The sequence below is a fragment of the Aulonocara sp. 'chitande type north' Nkhata Bay genome, linkage group LG12, assembly GCF_057382095.1.
Source record: "Aulonocara sp. 'chitande type north' Nkhata Bay isolate Kocher_YH1m ecotype deep benthic linkage group LG12, A_spYH_male_GT1.1, whole genome shotgun sequence".
NCBI lineage: Eukaryota > Metazoa > Chordata > Actinopteri > Cichliformes > Cichlidae > Aulonocara > Aulonocara sp. 'chitande type north' Nkhata Bay.
Window position 1 is genome coordinate 11664555 of NC_141355.1, and position 20182 is coordinate 11684736.

A 20182-nucleotide genomic window follows, 5' to 3' on the forward strand; every position below is an offset into this window, starting at 1 on the left:
CCAATGAGCTGACAGCACACTTATGACAATAGTTGGGTTGCGGTCACGTGGTTGTGATGACGTGCGGAGGCAGCGCGATTTTTGAGTGGAGGGCGGAAGTAAACATGGAGGACACTGTGGAGAGTCAGGAGAGCAGCTATTGTGCAACTTTAGACCCCGTTTCTCGGGAGAGATATAAACAGATAGTTAAAAAAATATATCGGACGTGATCCGTATTCTTTGAAAATGTCCGAATACACCACAGAAGTAAAGGATTTGCCTACTATCGAGGCTGTGGATATCACCAACTACTTGGTCCTCCAGACTTCTTACTACACTAGGCAGCAAATGAAAGCTTTCAAGAGTCTGGAGGCGTACAATTTTTTTGTCAGCGGGTGGGTCCACAACCTTGGAACAAAACGTCTCCGTGATGGATACAGTTTGGTGTTTGCAAGGGTGAGTTCTTATATTGCTTTACTTAAACACGCTAACAGTTAGCGGTAGCGGCTTTAACGTCAACAAACATGCCACATCCTTAGGACTTCGTTAGAGTGACAGTTGTTTGTTTCAAGGTAAACCATTCTCAGCCGTCTGTTGCATATCCAAAATCGCCTCTGCACATCGATGCTGTTCTGCCTTAAGCTTCATTCTTTTCTCTCGTTTGAAAACTGATTCCGATCTGGGTTTTCGTTCGTAGCCGAGATTGACCGTCGGAGCCCAGTCCTCCGACTCTTCGTCATCCAAAGCACTTGGGCAGCCTATAGTCCCAATCAAGTCAATATTAGACTACTAACTTAAAAGCACTAAGTAAACGAGAATTTAACGACAACCTAATGCTAATAAGTTCGTTTGCAAACATAACGTTACCTCTGACGAAGTGGTCGCTGCAGACACGGGCATTGGCAGACTCTGCTCCTCCCGACTGTAAACGTAAATTTAAAATCCATTTTTCCTACGTTTTTCGGTTAGAATTTTCCATTTTTCTCCTCTTCGTTGGGCTATTTTTGGTACCCTAAAATACCGTTTATCAGTTTCTCTGGTCGACCTACTGGAGCATCCGTAAACACAACAGGACATAGGCATTTTGCGTACTGTCTGTCTGTGATTTTGCGCTTATCTTTTTCACTTCCGACCGCCAGTCAAATTTCGCGCTTTACGTCGACGTCACGTCTACGTCAAATGAAACCTAGCTATTCGAGTATGACAATTCAGATTACCGCTCATCTCATTGGTCGAGGAAAGGTCGCTTACGGAGAAAATACCGGAAGACAACAGATGACCACAACAAGAAGCATGGCCAACAGGGAAACAAACGCCGTCACTGCGGTGCAAGTCTCGGACGACAGTACACCTAAAGCTGGGCAGACACTGTGCGATTTTTTCAGTCGCGTTATTCAGCTCCTGCTCAAACTGCACGATTGACTCGCAGGGGTTAGAAGTTGGTAGGTCACGATGCAGGTCTCACACTATACCGCCCGATGCTCTGATGCGACCTGAGTGCTCACACTGTGCGTCCATAAAATTAAGGTTATAACAGAAAATCTGTCGCTCGCTCTCTCTGTCTCTCACTCACACAGACACACCACCACCATCAACTTTGCTAAATTGCTAATGAAAAACATGATCAGGCAGCTGTGATTTAGCAGCGATGTAGATCCAACTATTTTCACGGTTGTTGTGGTCGTGATAATTTTGTGAGGCCACATCGAAAAGGCTCGGATGAGCTTTTCAAAGTTCTACAAGTTGTGCCTCCATCGCTTGTGTCCAGATCACACGCTGCACAGCCGTGCTGCTCCGTCTTTTTCACGGCGTTTACGTGTTTGCGCGCGAGCAGTGTGAGCGCCTGTGGTGACACCTTCACGAGCGATTGATGATCGGGAGCTGGTCGTGAGGTGTTAATCACTTCTCGTTACCCCACGTATACTACACGATGAAGGCCAAAATCGGTCCGATCACTCAAAAATCGGCTCAAAATGGGCCTAAAACCGCACAGTGTGAGCCCAGCGTCAGAGCAGCAATGTTTGTTCCCCTCAGAGAAAGGGAAGAATGGGAAAAGGAAAACACCTGGCTGGAAAAAGTTAATATGGGCATGTGCAGTGAATATCAGCGCTATGTGGCCAGAAGTGTGATAATATAATTTATTTTGTGTAATAAACGACTGCAAGGATGGATGATTACAACAAATAGATGACTAATACATAAAAGTAATACATAGATGAATAATGATGATGAGTTAAGATGCGTAATCATGGGAACAAGCGGGTTTTCAAACGGGAGCAGCTGATTAGCATTAGAAAAGCTGAAATAATACCTCAACTGAAGCCAATTGTACTAAATGCACTAAATGTGCACTGTTACAAGAATATTTTTCTTTCTATTGTTTTCTATTATTTTAAGTTAAGCAGGACAGAGTTCTTTTAAAGAAAGATTTACTTATATTCTCAAAAGTTAAGCATGACAGGCTTCTGTTTAAGAAAGAGACCTGTTTTATGTGTTAATGTTGTCATTTTGAGCTAAAAATAAATGGCTAAATGATCATTTGTTTCACATGTGTTCATATCACAAAGAATACACATCTACTTAAATCAAATTCAAGTCAAAGGGTTAAAAAAAATAATTTCACACACAAAAAAAGAGCTAGAAAATTCACCACACTGGGAAGGGTGAAGACAACTGGGTCGCCCGGCCCTGGCCACGAGGTGTCCCTTATTTATTTTTCAGGGAGTTGGCAACCCTACCGGGGCGGCATCGTGGTGAGGGGTGGCATCACGGGCATCGGCAAAAAAGAAAAAAATGCTTGAACTCATGCTGCCCCGACGTCAGCCAGGGAATGGCACAGGCACCGATCGGTTTTCTATCGCCCATTTGCTGGGGGTAAGGGCGCCCTCCTGCTGCTTCCGGCACGGGGAGGAGAGGCCGGGGCGGCGGGGGATTCTCTGGCTGGTTGGAGCAGCATCTAATAATAATCAAAACAAACCAACAAACACGAAAACACCAGACGTCCAGGGCGCCAAACAGGCTAGGACCGCCACTGCACACACTTGTACACCTGTGTTAGCAAAATAGCACTGGACCATGCCCTGTGGACATTAACTTTATTGAAGAGAATACTTGCACCTAATTCAACTTCTTTCCCCCTAAGAGGAAAATCTAACAATTCCACTGCACATCTTACCTTCACGTGTTGCTTATTTACTATAATAATTCCATATGCATTTTCTTCATCTTATTGGGTTGAAACTTTCTTGATACCTTATATCTCAATCTGTTGCCATGTCACCATCACTAAGTGAAACATCATAAATAAACTATATGTTTTGAATATGTCTGTGAAGGTTCTCAGTCATCCAGGTTATCCTAGTCAAAGGAGCTTGCAAAGAAAAGCGTCTGGACACCTCAGGGTGTCCTGTGGGAGGTGCTGTGGGAGTATGGGGTGTCTGGCCCATTGCTATTTCACTGAGGGAAAAGGGAAAGAATGTTAGCCAATGGAAGAGGAAAGGGATCAAACTTAGTAGATATAATGTAATAAAAAGTTCAAAACAAAGGAGCTTGCAAAGAAAAGCGTCTGGACTTCTTTAAGTTGCTTGAAGACGTTTCACCTCTTATCCGAGAAGCTTCTTCAGTTCTAAGGTCAAATGGTGGAGAGTCCCAGATATAAACCTAGTGGGAGAATCCCCCCACAGAGGGAGAAAAGGACCCCCTGATGATCCTCTAATCGCCTGAGCCAAGGTGTGAAACTGGGTGTGGGTCCCAATCAGCCAGAGTTTCGGGTGTGTTCATTGTGAAACCTGGCCCCACCTTATCATGCGAATTCCTGAGGTCAGATGGCCCAGGATGTGAGTGGGCGTTAAGGCGTCTGGGAAGGGATCTCAAAACTGGATTATAGATGGCAGAGAGTTGGTGTCGTAAATCCCTGCCTCTGTTCAAAGATGGTCGCTCACAATGGACATAGATGGCTTCTTTCACTCCTCTTTCAAACCATCTGTCCTCTCTGTCCAAAATGTGAACATTGGCATCCTCGAAAGAGTGTCCTTTATCCTTAAGATGCAGGCATTCTAACAGCTTGGTAGTTTGGTCAGGTAGCTTTGTAGACCCCATTAACTGCTTTGATTTGCTGTGAGCTTTGTCATAGCTTGGTTCCATCTTTGTTTGGCGTCTTGGACACTTTGGTTAATGTGGATGTCATTGTTGTTTGTAGGAACCTTTTGCTGTGCTACTGTGATTGACACTCATAAATTTATTCCAGCTTTGTTGGTTTGTTGCTGGAGTTTTGGCAAAACAGTGTTGTGTGGGGGTGTTTGTAGCTGCAGATTATTTAGTGTTGGACACTTGTGATGAGATCTGGTGTTCATTTAGGTATAGAGTAGATATTTATTTGCTATTGCTGTACAGGTTAACTGTGTCTCCTGTTGAACCTATTTGCAAGGATAGACTTGCTATCTGGAGCAAAGAGTGATGGCCTGCTTGAAGCTGACGCCTGTGTCAACCCCCCCCCCCCCCCCCCCCCAACATACTGCTTCAGAAGCACTCCTTTGAGGCTTTGGAGGTTTTTCCACAGTCACTTGATCAGTGACATCTGAAGCTTCATTTAGAACTTTTAGAAGAATTTTTAACTGCTTGATTCAGTAGTTTATAAAGAAGTCCATCATTTGCGGGATTTGTGGAGTGTTTTGTGGTGAGCATTTTTCCTTTCCAGTTCACAATCAATTCTACCCCCTGGTCAAAAATATGTATAAGAAAATTGGCCTAATATAATATTATTTATAAACATACCTGTCCACTGATTGTCCAGTTAATTGCATAAGTACAAGGAGGCAGGACCTCACAGCAGAAGTATACTCCATAATGTGTTGTACATTATTATATGTATATTATATGTATTTTTTATCTATTGTATTTAACAACACCAAGAAGCTACAAGCAAAGAAAGACCACACCATGGCACATGTTTAAACAAGGAAAGTTTATTGATGAAAATTATTTATTTAACAAAAAAACATAACAATTTTTTCATCCCAAATAAGTAAGTTCAAAGCAACACAATGGTGGCCCAATATCAGACAGAATTGTGAACTCTGGGTGGCACGGTGGTTAGCACTGTTGCCGCACAGCAAGAAGGTCCTGAGTTCAATTCCACCATCAGGCCGGGGTCTTTCTGTGTGGAGTTTGCATGTTCTCCCCGTGTTTGCGTGGGTTCTCTCCGGGTACTCCGGCTTCCTCCCACCGTCCAAAGACATGCAGCTTGTGGGGATAGGTTAATTGATTAATCCAAATTGTCACTAGGTGTGAATGTGAGTGTGAATGGTTGTCTGTCCCTATGTGTTAGCCCTGCGACAGACTGGCGACCTGTCCAGGGTGTACCCCGCCTTTCGCGCTATGACAGCTGGGATAGGCTCCAGCGCCCCCCGCGACCCTGAAAAGGATAAGCAGAAGCGAATGGATGGATGGATGAATTGTGAACTCTGTTCTGTGGAATGGGCAATCATAATGGAAAAAAATCAAAGGAGTGAAAGGGTTTGACCCTTACGAGCACACAGAGTGGACAAAATACGTTAGCGTGCTGCCCAACTTTCACCACGCTCATATTTATAATTATACGGTTCTTGGAGTGAGTGCATACACTCATGAAGTTTAGTAACTTCAGGTCACTGCAACAAGCCGACGGATGGGTACAGGACCTTGAAATGCACCATGTAGAACGAAAGACCATTGTACATATCACAAGTTTACCAGTCTCACAAATAGTCTTCATAAATACACATTCGTTAACCGTTTATTAATAGGACCCTTGGTAGGCCCTTAAAAAATGCACCCTCTAAAGGCCCTAATGGACCAAAACGTCCACCCCCCAAAAAGTGCAATAAAAAGATTATATATTCATATTTTTTTCCACTTTAAATTGGTCAGTCTTTTAAAACTACTTCTCCCTGAAATATTCATATAAAGTTTTAATTACATTTTCGTTGTTTTAACCCTTTAAATCCCAGGTTTATTACATGAGCGCCCTGTTTTTTTAGGCCCAAAAAACAAAAAAACTTAATATTTAAAAAAAAAAAACATTTGAAGTAATATTCGTTTGTTATTATAATTAGGCCTTTGGATGGACTAAAGATTGGCACCAACAGTCATTTCGATCGCCTTTTATTTTTTTTGCAGGAGCGCATTTCATAAAATGCACACACTATCGGTCCTAATCGACCACACCCAAAAAAGTGCTATAAAAATTTTATATATTAATATTTTATTCCACTTTAAATTAGCCAATCTTTTAGACCTACTTCTCCTTGAAATATTCATGTCAAGTTTTAATTACATTTCGCAGATTTTAACCCTTTATATCCCGGTTTCGTCACATGAGCGCACTGCTTTTTTTGCCCCAAAAAACATAAAACTTGAATATTTTCCAAAAAAAACATTTGAGGTAATATTCAATTGTTATTATAATTAGGCCTTTAGATGGACTAAAGATTGGCACCAACAGTCATTTCGATCGCCTTTTTTTTTTTTTTTTTCAGGACCAGAAAATGGTCTCCAGACGGCAAATGCTCCTCCTCTAGGCCGAAAAAAGTGCATGTTCCCGGGGTAAGTCGCGACGATGACCGGGGCACGATGACCGGGGACTCCTTTTTCCAGCACACACGTTCGATACCACGTGACAAAAAATACGTCATTTCCTGTTGACTAAAAAAAAAAAAGCACCCTCTCATGGTCCTAGGGACCGAAAATGGTCCCGCCAGATCAGCGGGCGAAGCCGCTGCTGCACGCCGGAAATGAGGCTTTGTTTCCCGCAGGTCTGTTACGGCAGCCCGCTGTTTTCCAGCCCGGGGTCAAATGTGGAGCAAGGGCGCCACCCGGTGGACAAATAAAAAAATTACAACTCTAAGGCCAATAGACCAAAACGAGACGGAGACATAAGTAATCACCAGGACATTAACGGTAAAAGGTCCCCAGGGCTTTTCAGGTGTTAAGCTCAACGGCAATTAATTAGTAGTGGAAATAATTTCTGGTTCGCATTACAGAAATGTAGCAGTGACAATAATATTGTATGCTGTAATCGTACTGGGCAATTAGTGATACAAAAAAAACCTGTTTTATCCTGTGAATAAAAGTATGTTTTTGTCAATGTACCATGGTAATAACAGAAGTGAAACACAATATTGTGTCAGGACAATTCACTATTTATGCACAATAAACAAAGGAGCATAGCGTGACAATTTCTGTTCAGCGCCAGACTTGCTTGTAACCTATATCACCAATTATGTTAAGAAAAATGATGTATTAACTACTACAAAACACCTTTGTGGAAATGCTTGGAGCAGACTAACATATGAGCTGGAGTGTTCTGGGATGTTATATTTGGTCTTCGAATGGCTGCAATCCAGTCGCCTCTTTGTTACTTCGGAAACATGGCTTGAACAATTTCTCTTCAACGACGTAATCCAATAACAACCGATCTCTTTACCCGTCAGCTTCCCGTGGCTGTCATGCGACCGGCTATTGCAGTTAATAATACAACAGCTTCTTGCCATTTTTTTTCTTTTTATCGCTGTGTAATGTAATTTCAATTGAAAGCCTGCGTGCGCTAGTACCTCTTGCCACGAGTTCCCAGAATCCTTTGTGGTTTTACCCCTGAATGATGTCACATTTTCAATCTCTATTCATTCACTCTCACATTCACACTGGTGGAGGTAAGCTACAGTGGTACCCATAGCTGTCCTGGGGCAGACTGACAGAAGCGAGGCTGCCATATCGCGCTATCGGCCCCTCTAGCCATCACCAGTAGGCGGTAGGTGAAGTGTCTGGCCCAAGGACACAATGAGCGAGACTGTCCAGCAACCTTCCGATTACAAGACAAACTGCCAATTCTTGAACCACGATCGCCCTTTTTGAACTTGGTTTATTGGAAATTACCCTACACTGCATACTTTAAATCTCACTGCGCATCTGTCATTCTCCTTTGCAGACCCCTTTGTGTAACCCACCTCCTCCCCATCTCCAACTCTCTTTTTTTAACAATATTTTTAGTCATTTATTTTCACAAACAACCCATAATTACATAATATGATATGGTGTAAAATTCACAGCAATGAAAAACAAAAAAAAGGAACAAACAAACCGAAAACCAAACACACAACACCAGCTCAGATCCATCTTAACAATACAATACCTGTGGTTCCAATAGTATGCAGTTCGAACACTCAAGGAAATCCTTGTAGTAAAATATTAGAGACATCGGGTTATACATGATTCACGTATGGTTCACAGACCTTAAAGAATTGGTCTGTTTTTGAGTGTAATGCTCCTCTTTGCCAGCCTTTAACAGTTGGTGCTTTTTCATTAATCCACTGCAGTTTGAATATTCTTCCTCGCAGCTTAGGTGAGAATACAATACAACCTCCTATTAGTCTTGGATATTAAATGCTGGCTCATGAGATGACACATGTTCTCAGACAAATCATACATGACCCAGCAGTTTTCAAAGAATGCAAACTTTGTTATTACAACAGCTGCCAGAAAAGAAACTGGTTGATCTTGATCGGTGGTCATTGCTCTCTCTCTCTGGATTTTAACTAGCTAGTACTGCTGGCTATTTTTCTAAGCCAAGATGATCTTAAAAGAGATGCTAGCATTAGCCATGTTAGTCCGTTACCTTCAACAGATGGTCAGGCTGTCCACAGGTGCACACGTGGAGTTTCAACTGCATAGTCCCTTCATCCTTCATATATCTGTGTTAGAAAGAGTGTAAATACTGAGGTCCAATGGTCTTTGTACATACAAAATTCAGTAGTAATTAGGACTTTTTTTCTAGGCATTCGTTAAAAATATATACCTTATTTATTTTATACCAATTAAAGGGATAGCTCAGTAGGTAGAGTGGTGGCCCCATGATCGGAAGGTCGGGGGTTCGACTCCACTGAACGGCTACCCTTAGGGTACCCCAGAGCTAGGTACCGTCCCTACACACTGCTCCCCGGGCGCTGCATTGGTGGCTGCCCACCGCTTCACTGGGTGAATGGGTTAAATGCAGAGGAACTATTTCCCTATGGGGACAAACACATACACATTACAATACAATACACATTACATTACAATACTACACTAGTAATGGCTTTAGACTTCCATGTGTGAAACTCTTACTAGTTTAGTCACACTGCTTGCGTAGAAACCTAGACTTGCAATGATTTGAAGTTGTGAAAGCTCAACTGGATTTATGACATGTTCATTTAGTTCTGCCATAGTGCCTTCTATATGGCATGACATCCTACTTTTGAAATAAATAGCATGCTACAAATTCTTCATAATCTGCAAATTTTCTTCTCATTTCTCAATTTACATGAAATTTTTATTTATTTATTTATTTTTATTTTTTTTGGATGCACTCGGATGTGTGGATCCAACTTGATTTTTTCCAAAACACAAGGCCCTACTTTCATCGAGTTCATTCAGAGTTTAACTGAAACATTTGGCACGGTGTTTTCGTCAGTCTGTTTGAGTTTCACATCACTTTTCCACAGAAATCACTGGTGATAATTTGAAATGGGGACACATACTGACAATACAAAAGCAATTGCTCTGGGATGTAATCTATGTGAATGTAAAGTTGTGACTTAGCATTCTTGTAGTTTCCTAGCTAACTAGAGACTGTGTGGGTTTGTATACAGTATACAAGTGGAAACATTATACAATATTTGAATGAATGAAGAAAAGTGCATATACTGTTAGCATGGAGTAATAAGTTGATTTTAACAAAATTAAAGAAACATTTTAACAGCTATTTAATACATTAAAATACCCTGTCCTTTAATGGTGGGCATTTATAAAACAATGTCTATTCTTGACTACCCACTATAAGTCATGATTAGACTTTGTATGTCAGTTACACATGCTTTATGGAACATGCATGTTGTCCATCAGCAATTAAATGCACAGCTCATTTATACTCAAAGATTCTCTCTCTTAAAAACAATTGTCATTTCAGTTGCTCATAACTGGACTCATTTTAAAGGGCTTGCGGAAAGGGAGTCATGATTGTTCGGGTTTTCTCTGCTTTCTTTATTATATTCTCATATTTATTATTATTTAATAATATCATTTATTATTGTATATACAATAATAAATTATATTATTGTGCTTTCTTTATAATAGAAAGCACCTTGAATAATTTTGATTTGGTACTACTTAAATAAAATAAAATTGAATTGATCTGAGCTGTCCTACCACGATTACCTTCCTCACCCAATCACTAACTCAGTCAAACTATATACTGTTACCATCCATCTGGCCTGTGTTGCTTGCAATCTGTTTGTAACCTTTTTAGTGTCTGCCTTCAGTCTTTTAAAATAACAATTGTATTAAAAAGTACAACATAAACACATACAATCATAAAACCTTTTCCCTTAACATTAAAGTTACCTAAGTGAGAAAGTCAGGGAGAGCTCAACAGGTTTGTGCAAGTTTATGCTTGGAATCCCACCATGCACTTAGAAATGTGGAAAAGCCCTCTTTTGCTGTGTGCAAACAATTCAATTTTCAGTATAACAAGTTATAATTTATTTTCCTCATTGACCTCTGTTTGGACAATATCAGAAAGAACAGTGCCCTGAGGCACCTGTTGTTGTTTTCTTTTGTTGTTCCAAAGCTATGGGTGAAGTCTATGATTCTGGGAAATGGGCTTTGTAGAGGGGAAAAAGAAGAAGAAGAAGAAAGTGAAAGCATTCTGGAAAGTGAAATTAATGTTGCAAAACACCTCTTGGGGGTGGGACCACTTGTGCAGGCAGCGTGCTGCTTACTTCACAGCATCAGGAGCCATACTCAAGACAGAAACGGTGAACAGCGGATCTGCCATACAGCCACAACTATGAACTCAGTCACTGCCTTCATTGCCTGCCTGCTTATCCTAGGTGCACAAGGTACTGTGAAAAAAAATTTTTTTTTTCCTTCTTTGTTTCTTTTTTTCCCCTTCATCCTGTTTATGGATATTTTGGCTGCTGATCAACGGGTAATGCTCTTGTCTTTTCCTACACAGGACAACCAGCCAGCAAATCTAATAAATGCAAGTGTTACAGTTACATTGGCAGGATCAGCCCAAAGCTCATCAAGGCTGAGCCAGTGATACACTACCCAAGTATCTTCTGTCCACATACAGAAATCATGTGAGTCCACAAGATCATCTGAGGCATGATTCTGCTGTGTTCTCCAGCTCCTTTCTAATACACCTCTTTTTAAAAAATCTTTCAGTGTTACCACAAAAGCAGATATGAAGAGGTGTGTGAGTCCAGAGTCCCCACTTGGACGACACATTCTAAAAAATCGTACTTACTAAAACTTACTAAAAAAAGTAAGTCAGAATGACACGCACGCACAACTCTGTGTGAAGATGACAAACTAAAGGTCTGTGTTGCTTGTCACTGATAATCTCACTTGTTTCTTCAGGCAAGGGAGGAATGGAGCTGTAAAGATCACGACTGCTGGTCAGAGTACTGCTGCGATTTAAACAATACACTGCACAACCTACAAGCTGCACTCGTGACACATGGTTGTTGAACTAGAAGAACTCACAGCAAATACAAGACAGCCAATATTCTTTTTGGTTACTTTGCCAGTTTTGTTCCCATGTGTGTGTATGTCTATATAGTCTGGACTTGAACTTTTTTTACATTTTTGTACATATGTTTTTTAAATAAATACCAAAATAAAACTCATGTGATGGGACTTTCTGTTCTTTGTGTCTTGCTTTGTTTCCAGTGTATCAACATAAGACAAACTAAACTCTTACACATATATTTTTTAGGATTTAAAAAGAGTTTTAAAGTTTTCTTTAATCTGGGAAAATACAAACTGAGTGATAATTCCACTTTGAAACAAATGAGTGTACTGTGTGTGCAACAGTAGTGCTGGTCATAGCTGTTAGCTAACTGGGTAAGGGTGTCATGAGTCTGTAGCTCAGTCCACCGGTTTATTTAGTTTTAAAGTAAGTTACAGCCTGCCTTTTGGAGGGGTTATATTTCACTTAACACTATCTAATATGCATATCCACATAATTGTGGATTATTATAATCATGATAGAAAAAAACGCATTGTGTTTTAAAGAAAATACATTAAGAAAAAGATTGTTAGATTTATATTTCAAATATAACAAAATGCTGATTTTACATCACCCAAATTATTGTATCTCTACAGTTTAAACATTTAATAAGATTTTGATGATTATTGATTGATTATGCCTTTAATTGTCACTTGCGGTGTTACACGTACATGTTACCTGCAGTGAAATGGGACCCCTTCCCTGTTTGAAACAAACTGAATCATTATAAATAAATTATTTTATATTTATTACTTTAAAAAATTCTCAGTACTCATACTATATGACTAGGAATAAACAGTAAGGGAATGATTCTGGATCAGCACCATGATGAAAACCTGTTGCTATACAGTATTCTGAAAAAAGTTGTACAATGTCACACTATGTGCATGTGCGTGTTCAATTCAATTCAATTTTATTTATATAGCGCCAAATCACAACATAAGTCGCCTCAAGGCGCTTCATAGATACAGAGAAAAACCCAACAATCATATGACCCCCTATGAGCAAGCACTTTGGCAACAGTGGGAAGGAACAACTCCCTTTTAACAGGAAGAAACCTCCGGCAGAACCAGGCTCAGGGAGGGGCGGGGCCATCTGCTGCGACCGGTTGGGGTGAGAGAAGGAAGACAGGATAAAAGACATGCTGTGGAAGAGAGACAGAGGTTAATAACAGATATGATTCAATGCAGAGAGGTCTGTTAATACATAGTGAGCGAGAAAGGTGACTGGAAAGGAAAAACTCAATGCATCATGGGAATCCCCCGGCAGCCTATGTCTATTGCAGCATAACTAAGGGAGGATTCAGGGTCACCTGGTCCAGCCCTAACTATATGCTTTAGCAAAAAGGAAAGTTTTAAGCCTAATCTTGAAAGTAGAGATAGTGTCTGTCTCCTGAATCCAAACTGGAAGCTGGTTCCACAGAAGAGGGGCCTGAAAACTGAAGGCTCTCCCTCCCATTCTACTTTTAAATACTCAGGGAACAACAAGTAGGCCTGCAGAGCGAGAGCGAAGTGCTCTAATAGGGTGATATGGTACTACAAGGTCATTAAGATAAGATGGGGCCTGATTATTTAAGACCTTGTATGTGAGAAGCAGGATTTTGAATTCAATTCTGGATTTAACAGGAAGCCAATGAAGGGAAGCCAAAACAGGAGAAATATGCTCTCTCTTTCTAGTCCCTGTCAGGACTCTTGCTGCAGCATTTTGGATTAGCTGAAGGCTTTTCAGTGAGTTTTTTGGACATCCTGATAATAATGAATTACAGTAGTCCAGCCTGGAAGTAATAAATGCATGAACTAGTTTTTCAGCGTCACTCTGAGACAGGATATTTCTAATTTTAGAGACGTTGCGCAAATGGAAGAACGCAGTCTTACATATTTGTTTAATATGTGCATTGAAGGACATGTCCTGGTCAAAAATGACTCCAAGGTTCCTCACAGCGTTACTGGAGGCCAAGGTAATGCCATCCAGAGTAAGAATCTGGTTAGATACCATATTTCTAGGCTTTTCAGGGCCGAGTACAATAACCTCAGTTTTATATGAATTAAGAAGCAGAAAGTTAGCGGCCATCCAGGTCTTTATGTCTTTAAGACATTCCTGCAGTTTAACTAATTGGTGTGTGTTATCTGGCTTCATGGACAGATAGAGCTGGGTGTCATCTGCATAGCAGTGAAAATTTATGCTATGTCTTCTAATGATACTGCCTAAGGAAAGCATGTATAATGTAAACAGAATTGGTCCTAGCACTGAACCCTGTGGAACTCCATAATTAACCTCAGTGTGTGAAGAGGACTCTCCATTTACATGAACAAATTGGAGTCTATTAGATAGATATGATACAAACCACTGCAGTGCAGTACCTGTAATACCTACAGCATGTTCTAATCGCTCTAATAGGATATTATGGTCGACAGTATCGAATGCTGCACTAAGGTCTAGCAGGACAAGCACAGAGATGAGTCCACTGTCAGAGGCCATAAGAAGATCATTTGTAACCTTCACTAAAGCTGTTTCTGTGCTGTGATGAGCTCTGAAACCTGATTGAAACTCTTCAAATAAACCATTCCTCTGCAGATGATCTGTTAGCTGTTTGACAACTACTCTTTCAAGGATTTTTGATATGAAAGGAAGGTTGGAGATTGGCCTATAATTAGCTAAGACTGCTGGGTCTAGAGATGGCTTTTTGAGTAAAGGTTTAACTACAGCTAGCTTGAAGGCCTGTGGTACATAGCCGATCATTAGAGATAGGTTGATCATATTTAAGATCGAAGAATTAATTAATGGCAGGACTTCTTTGAGCAGTTTTGTAGGAATGGGGTCTAAAAGACACGTTGATGGTTTGGAGGAAGTAATTATTAAAGTTAACTCAGAAAGATCAATTAGAGAAAAAGAGTCTAACTTAACATCAACGGTACTAAGAGTAGCTGTAGATAATATTACATCTGTGGGATGATTACTGGTAATTTTTTCTCTAATGATAAACATTTTATTTGTGAAGAAGTTCATGAAGTCATTACTAGTTAACGTTAAAGGGATTGTTGGCTCAAAAGAGCTCTGCCTTTTTGTCAGCCTGGCTACAGTGCTGAAGAGAAACCTGGGGTTGTTCTTATTTTCTTCAATCAGTGATGAATAGTAAGATGTTCTGGCTTTGTGGAGGGCTTTCTTATAAAGCAGCAAACTATTTCTCCAGGCTAAATGATGATCCTCTAAATTTGTGACACGCCATTTCCTCTCCAGATTACGAGTCATCTGCTTTAGGGTACGTGTTTGAGAATTATACCACGGAGTCAGGTACTTCTGATTAGAGACCTTAGTTTTCACAGGAGCTACAGTATCCAGAGTTGTACGTAGTGAGGAGGTGAAATTATTAACAAGATAATCAACTTCTGTTGGGGTAGCGTTCAGATAGCTGCTCTGCTCTATGTTGGTACAGGGCATTGAAGATGATAACAGTGGGTGGATTATATTCTTAAACTTAGTTACAGCGCTTTCAGAAAGACATCTACTTTGATAAAGTCTACTCTCCACCGCTGTGTAATCAATTATTGTAAATGTAAATGTTATCAGGAAATGATCAGACAGGAGAGGGTTTTCAGGAAACACTGTTAAATGTTCAGTTTCTACGCCATATGTTAAAACAAGATCTAGAGTGTGATTAAAGTGGTGGGTGGGTTCTTTTACATTTTGAGAGAAACCAATTGAGTCTAATAACAGATTAAATGCCATGTTGAGGCTGTCATTTTTAGCATCTACATGGATGTTAAAATCACCCACAATAATTATTTTATCTGAGCTCAGAACTAAATTAGATATAAAGTCTGAGAAATCAGACAGAAACTCTGTGTAAGGCCCAGGTGGACGATAGATGATAACAAGTAAGACTAGTTTCTGAGTTTTACAGCTGGGGTGGACGACGTGTGTATGTTTTATGTGTATAGATTTTTCAAAATTATTACTCCATCCATCCATCTTCATCCGCTTTATCCGAGGCCGGGTCGCGGGGGCAGCAGCCTAAGCAAAGAGGCCCAGACCTCCCTCTCCCCGGCCACCTCCTCCAGCTTTTCCAGGGGAACGCCAAGGCGTTCCCGGGCCAGCTGAGAGATATAATCTCTCCAGTGTGTCCTGGGTCTGCCCCGGGGCCTCCTCCCAGTGGGACATGCCTGGAACACCTCACCCAGGAGGTGCCCAGGGGACATCCTTGTCAGATGCCCGAACCACCTCAGCTGGCTCCTTTCGATGTGGAGCAGCAGCGGCTCTACTCTGAGCCCCTCCCGGATGGCCGAACTTCTCACCCTATCTCTAAGGGAGAGGCCAGCCACCCTTTGGAGGAAGCTCATTTCTGCCGCTTGTATCCGCGATCTCGTTCTTTCGGTCACTACCCACAGCTCGTGGCCATAGGTGAGGGTAGGGACGTAGATCGACCGGTAAATTGAGAGCTTCGCTTTTACACTCAGCTCCCTCTTCACCACGACGGACCGGTGCAGCGTCTGCATTACTGCAGCTGCAGCCCCAATCCATCTGTCGATCTCCGGCTCCCTTCTCCCATCACTCGCGAACAAGACCCCGAGATACTTGAACTCCTCCACTTGGGGCAGGAACTCATCCCGACCCGGAGTGGGCACTCCACCCTTTTCCGGATGAGAACCATGGCCTCAGATTTGGAGGTGCTGATCCTCATTCCCGCTGCTTCACACTCGGCTGCGAACCGTTCCAGTTCGAGCTGGAGGCCCACACCCGATGAAGCCAACAGAACCACATCATCCGCAAAAATCAGAGATGAGATTCTGAGGCCACCAAAGCGAAAGCCCTCCGTCACTTGGCTGCGCCTAGAAATCCTGTCCATAAAAATTATGAACAGAACCGGAGACAAAGGGCAGCCCTGGCGGAGCCCATCACCCACTGGGAACGAGTCCGACTTATTGCCGGCAATGTGAACCAAGCTCTTGCAACGATTGTATAGGGATTGAATGGCCCATAGCAATGAGCCAGACACCCCATACTCCTGCAACACCTCCCACAGGACACCCCGAGGGACACGGTCGATTGTGGATTGGGTCGAATGTGTTTTGTGGACTTCTCCAAGTCCACAAAACACATGTAGACTGGTTGGGGAAACTCCCATGCACCCTCAAGTATCCTCGAGAGGATAAAGAGCTGGTCCAGTGTTCCGCGACCAGGACGAAAACTGCATTGTTCCTCCTGTATCTGAGGTTCGACTAGCGGACGAACTCTCCTTTCCAGCACCTTGGCATAGACTTTCCCAGGGAGGCTGAGGAGTGTGATTCCCCTGTAGTTGGAACACACCCTCCAGTCCCCCTTCTAAAAGATGGGGACCACCACCCTGGTCTGCCAGTCCACAGGTACTGCTGCTGATCTCCACACAACATTGCAGAGGCGTGTCAACCAGGACAGCCCTACAACGTCCAGAGCCTTCAGGAACTCGGGGCCGGACCTCATCAACACCAGGGGCTCTGCCACCAAGCAGTTGTTTAACTGCCTCAGTGACCTCGCCCCCGGAAATTGGCGGGTCATTCCCCTCATCCCCAGACTCTGCTTCTTCCTCGGAAGACGTGTCAGTGGGATTAAGGAGGTCCTCGAAGTATTCCTTCCACTGCCTGACAATTTTCTTAGTCGACGTCAGCAGCGCTCCGCCAGCACTATACACAGTGCAGGTAGAGCACCGCTTTCCCCTCCTGAGATGCCTGACAGTTTGCCAGAATCTCTTCGAGGCAGTCCGAAAGTCTTTTTCCATGGCCTCTCCGAACTCCTCCCACACCCGAGTTTTTGCTTCAGCCACTGCCCGAGCCGCATTCCGCTTGGCCTGTCGATACCTGTTGGCTGCCTCCGGAGTCCCACAGGCTAACCAAGCCCGATAGGACTCCTTCTTCAGCCTGGTGGCTCCCTTCACCTCTGGTGTCCACCATTTGGTTCGGGGATTACCACCACGGCAGGCACCAACCACCTTGCGACCCCGCCTCTCGCCCTAGGACTGAGTTATGTTGTACTGGAAGCTGTTATTACCACAAACATGCAGGCCAGTGGTGGGGGTGGGCTATTCTTGTAAAGCAGCTTTATTTTTATGACATTTTTTATTGTAACAACCAACGATTTATACAGGAAAATAATGACTATTAACAAGATTGCCCAAACTTTTGCATCCCACTGTATTAGTATATATTGTCATTAGTATAATATGAAATAAATTCTGCATGTGTCAAGTCGTGTGCCAACATTTGCTGTGTAGTAGAACTGAGACATTAGTCATTATAAAAATTTATTTGAAATAATATTAAAATTCTCACACAGAAAAACATTAAACATAAATATATAAAATATAAGTATTTACAGAGAGACAGGAATAAAAAGGACCAGCTGCTCTCCAGAGCAGGAACAAGGCTGAGGAGGAAATGCTCCATTGGAGACTGGTGTTGCCTTTTCAGGGACACCAGGATGGCCAGCTCCACCGTCGATGGACCGTCCTGGGACCCGTCCCTCATCTGCCTCGGAGCTGTCCTCCTCTGTGGGCCTGTAAAACACAGCACAAAACACAAAGAAATGAGAAGGCTGCTACTAGATTTTAATTTCAACATTGAAAAAAACCCAAAACAAAACAGGATAATTTCAGATTGGTTATAGATATTTAGTAAAGGTTATCAGTAAAGGGAATTCCACTGAGTAAGGCTGGGTCATATCATACCATTCACAGTAATACCGGTATAATGTTGACAAGGACAAGATGGCGCCTGTGTTTGGCTTTGCCACTTGTGCCGCTACAGCTCGCTGGTATAGTTTTATACTGGCCGCTATTGTCACTTGCAAGATTATTTTTACCGTCCTGTGTTTTGATTTTGTCTCTGCCACCAATACTTATGATCGGGGCATGATGTTGTATATCAAAGATTCAATGGAGAGCTACTGTGACAGCTGGGACAGTTACAGGAAATTTTTCCCTCCACCCTTTGTGTGTTCCTCACCTGACTGCATGTTACAATACATATCGGTGGGATTTAACACGAAGAAAAGAAGAAGTAGGGGAACCAGGGCCGGTGTCCAGGTTCGACTGAGAAGGTACTGAAGATTAGCTTCTTGCATGTGGGAAGAGTCCCGGTGCCTACAACCAATTTATCTACTGTCACCTGGTGCCGACGCTACACTTCAGTTCCCAGCTCGGAATCTATGGTCTGATGGCCCCATGTTCACTTGGCGTCCCTCCTTCGACCGCCGTTTTTGTTGTGGTAAGGACTAATTCAATGGTTCATGCAGCACCCTCTGGTGGTGGTGCCATGTGTATTTGTTGTTGCAGCTTGGCAATAAACGGAGTCGCTACGTTAAGACAGAGCTGTCCCAGTCTCGTTAATGGTGCTGCTATTATAAACCTGAGATCTACCAAAACATGGTGTCAGAAGTACTCTAGAGGGAAGAAGAACGTCACGAAAACGGAAGCTTTCTCACCGGAGAGAACTCGCCCTGCAAGTTTGCATTAACAGCCACAGTAGGAGCTAAGCTAACAAATTAGCAAACGCTAACTAGCATCTTGCGACTAGCAGCATGACAGCCGAGCCAGCAGCCTTCCAAGTATCACCGCCGCCGAAATTTGACTTTTCAAAGCCAGAAGAGTGGCCGAAATGGATCCGACGCTTTGAGAGGTTCAGGATAGCATCCGGACTCGAGCTACAATCGGACGAAAACCAGGTTAACACTCTGATATATACAATGGGCGATGAAGCTGAGGACGTGATCACTTCGTTGAACCTGACCGAAGAAGAGGCGAGTGAGTACCACACTCTCAAAGACAAACTCGAGGCACACTTTGTAGTCAGAAGAAATGTTATCTTTGAACGTGCAAAGTTCAACCAAAGGCAGCAAGAAGCAGGAGAGACTGCAGACGGGTTTATTACATCCCTATATGCCTTGGCTGAGCATTGTGGCTACGGGGCGCTGCACAGTGAAATGATAAGAGACGTGGACTGTGCCACAAACCACAGAGAGGAACGTGAAAAGCCAATGCAACCGCTGTGGAAAGACACCCTTTCACAGCAAGAACCTGTGCCCAGCCAAAGAGGTACTCTGCAATCAGTGTAAAAAGAAAGGTCACTATGCAAGAGTGTGCAGGTCTGGGGCAGTGGGAGAAATACGTGCAGCAGGTGGTGACAGTGAAGAAAGGGAGGTAGCATTTTTGGGAACAGTAGCCTCAGAGAGAACTGAGGATGCGTGGTTGACTAAAATAAAAGTTAACAATGTAGACTGCTGGCTCAAAATTGACACAGGAGCGGACGTAACCGTATTGCCTGAAAAAGAGTACAATGCTCTAGCACAAAAACCACAGCTGCAACCCACAGATCTGAAACTGTATGGGGCGGAAATGTCTCCACTAGCCGTTAGAGGGACATTTACTGCTAACCTGAGCACTCCGAGCAAAACTACAGTACAGCCTGTGTATGCAGTAGCAGACCTGACGCAAGGGTTACTTAGCCGCTTAGCAAGTGTAGCACTTGGATTAGTGGCCAGAGTAGAAGCAGTGTCACTCACTTCGGTAGAGGCAGTAAAGCAGCAGTTTCCAAAACTATTCAGCGGGTTAGGCCGAATGGAGGGGGAATACAAAATTGAGCTTAAAGCAGA

At 42.7% G+C, this 20182-nt stretch overlaps 2 protein-coding genes and 1 long non-coding RNA gene across 3 annotated transcripts in view; 2 read left to right on the forward strand and 1 right to left on the reverse strand.

Annotated features, from left to right (window-relative positions):
* The first annotated feature begins 74 nt into the window (after positions 1 to 74).
* On the forward strand, positions 75 to 11790 carry LOC147316999 (uncharacterized). Its single transcript, XM_086313569.1, has 5 exons — positions 75 to 435; positions 10754 to 10889; positions 11006 to 11132; positions 11218 to 11317; positions 11413 to 11790. The coding sequence occupies exons 1-4, from the start codon at positions 226 to 228 to the stop codon at positions 11300 to 11302; spliced, it is 558 nt and encodes a 185-aa protein (XP_086169695.1). The 5' UTR covers positions 75 to 225; the 3' UTR covers positions 11303 to 11317; positions 11413 to 11790.
* Positions 335 to 20182, forward strand: part of LOC147317000 (C-X-C motif chemokine 10-like) — a 35971-nt gene continuing 16123 nt past the window's right edge. Inside the window, exon 1 of the mRNA XM_086313570.1 lies at positions 335 to 435. The gene's annotated coding sequence lies outside the window, so the exon portion shown is untranslated. The remainder of the gene's footprint in view (positions 436 to 20182) is intronic.
* Positions 4965 to 15785, reverse strand: LOC147317001 (uncharacterized). Its single transcript, XR_015131770.1, has 3 exons — positions 8810 to 15785; positions 8630 to 8705; positions 4965 to 5392 (listed from the first exon to the last, which is right to left on the reverse strand). It is a non-coding gene; the product is annotated as an uncharacterized LOC147317001 (long non-coding RNA).

Bases quoted from the DNA above. Each gene is read 5' to 3' on its own strand.
- LOC147316999 (XM_086313569.1), top strand. From the start codon at position 226: ATGTCCGAATACACCACAGAAGTAAAGGATTTGCCTACTATCGAGGCT. The intron at 436-10,753 runs GTGAGTTCTTAT...CCACTTGTGCAG, and splicing joins ACAGTTTGGTGTTTGCAAGG to GCAGCGTGCTGCTTACTTCA. The intron at 11,133-11,217 runs GTGAGTCCACAA...AAAATCTTTCAG, and splicing joins TGTCCACATACAGAAATCAT to TGTTACCACAAAAGCAGATA.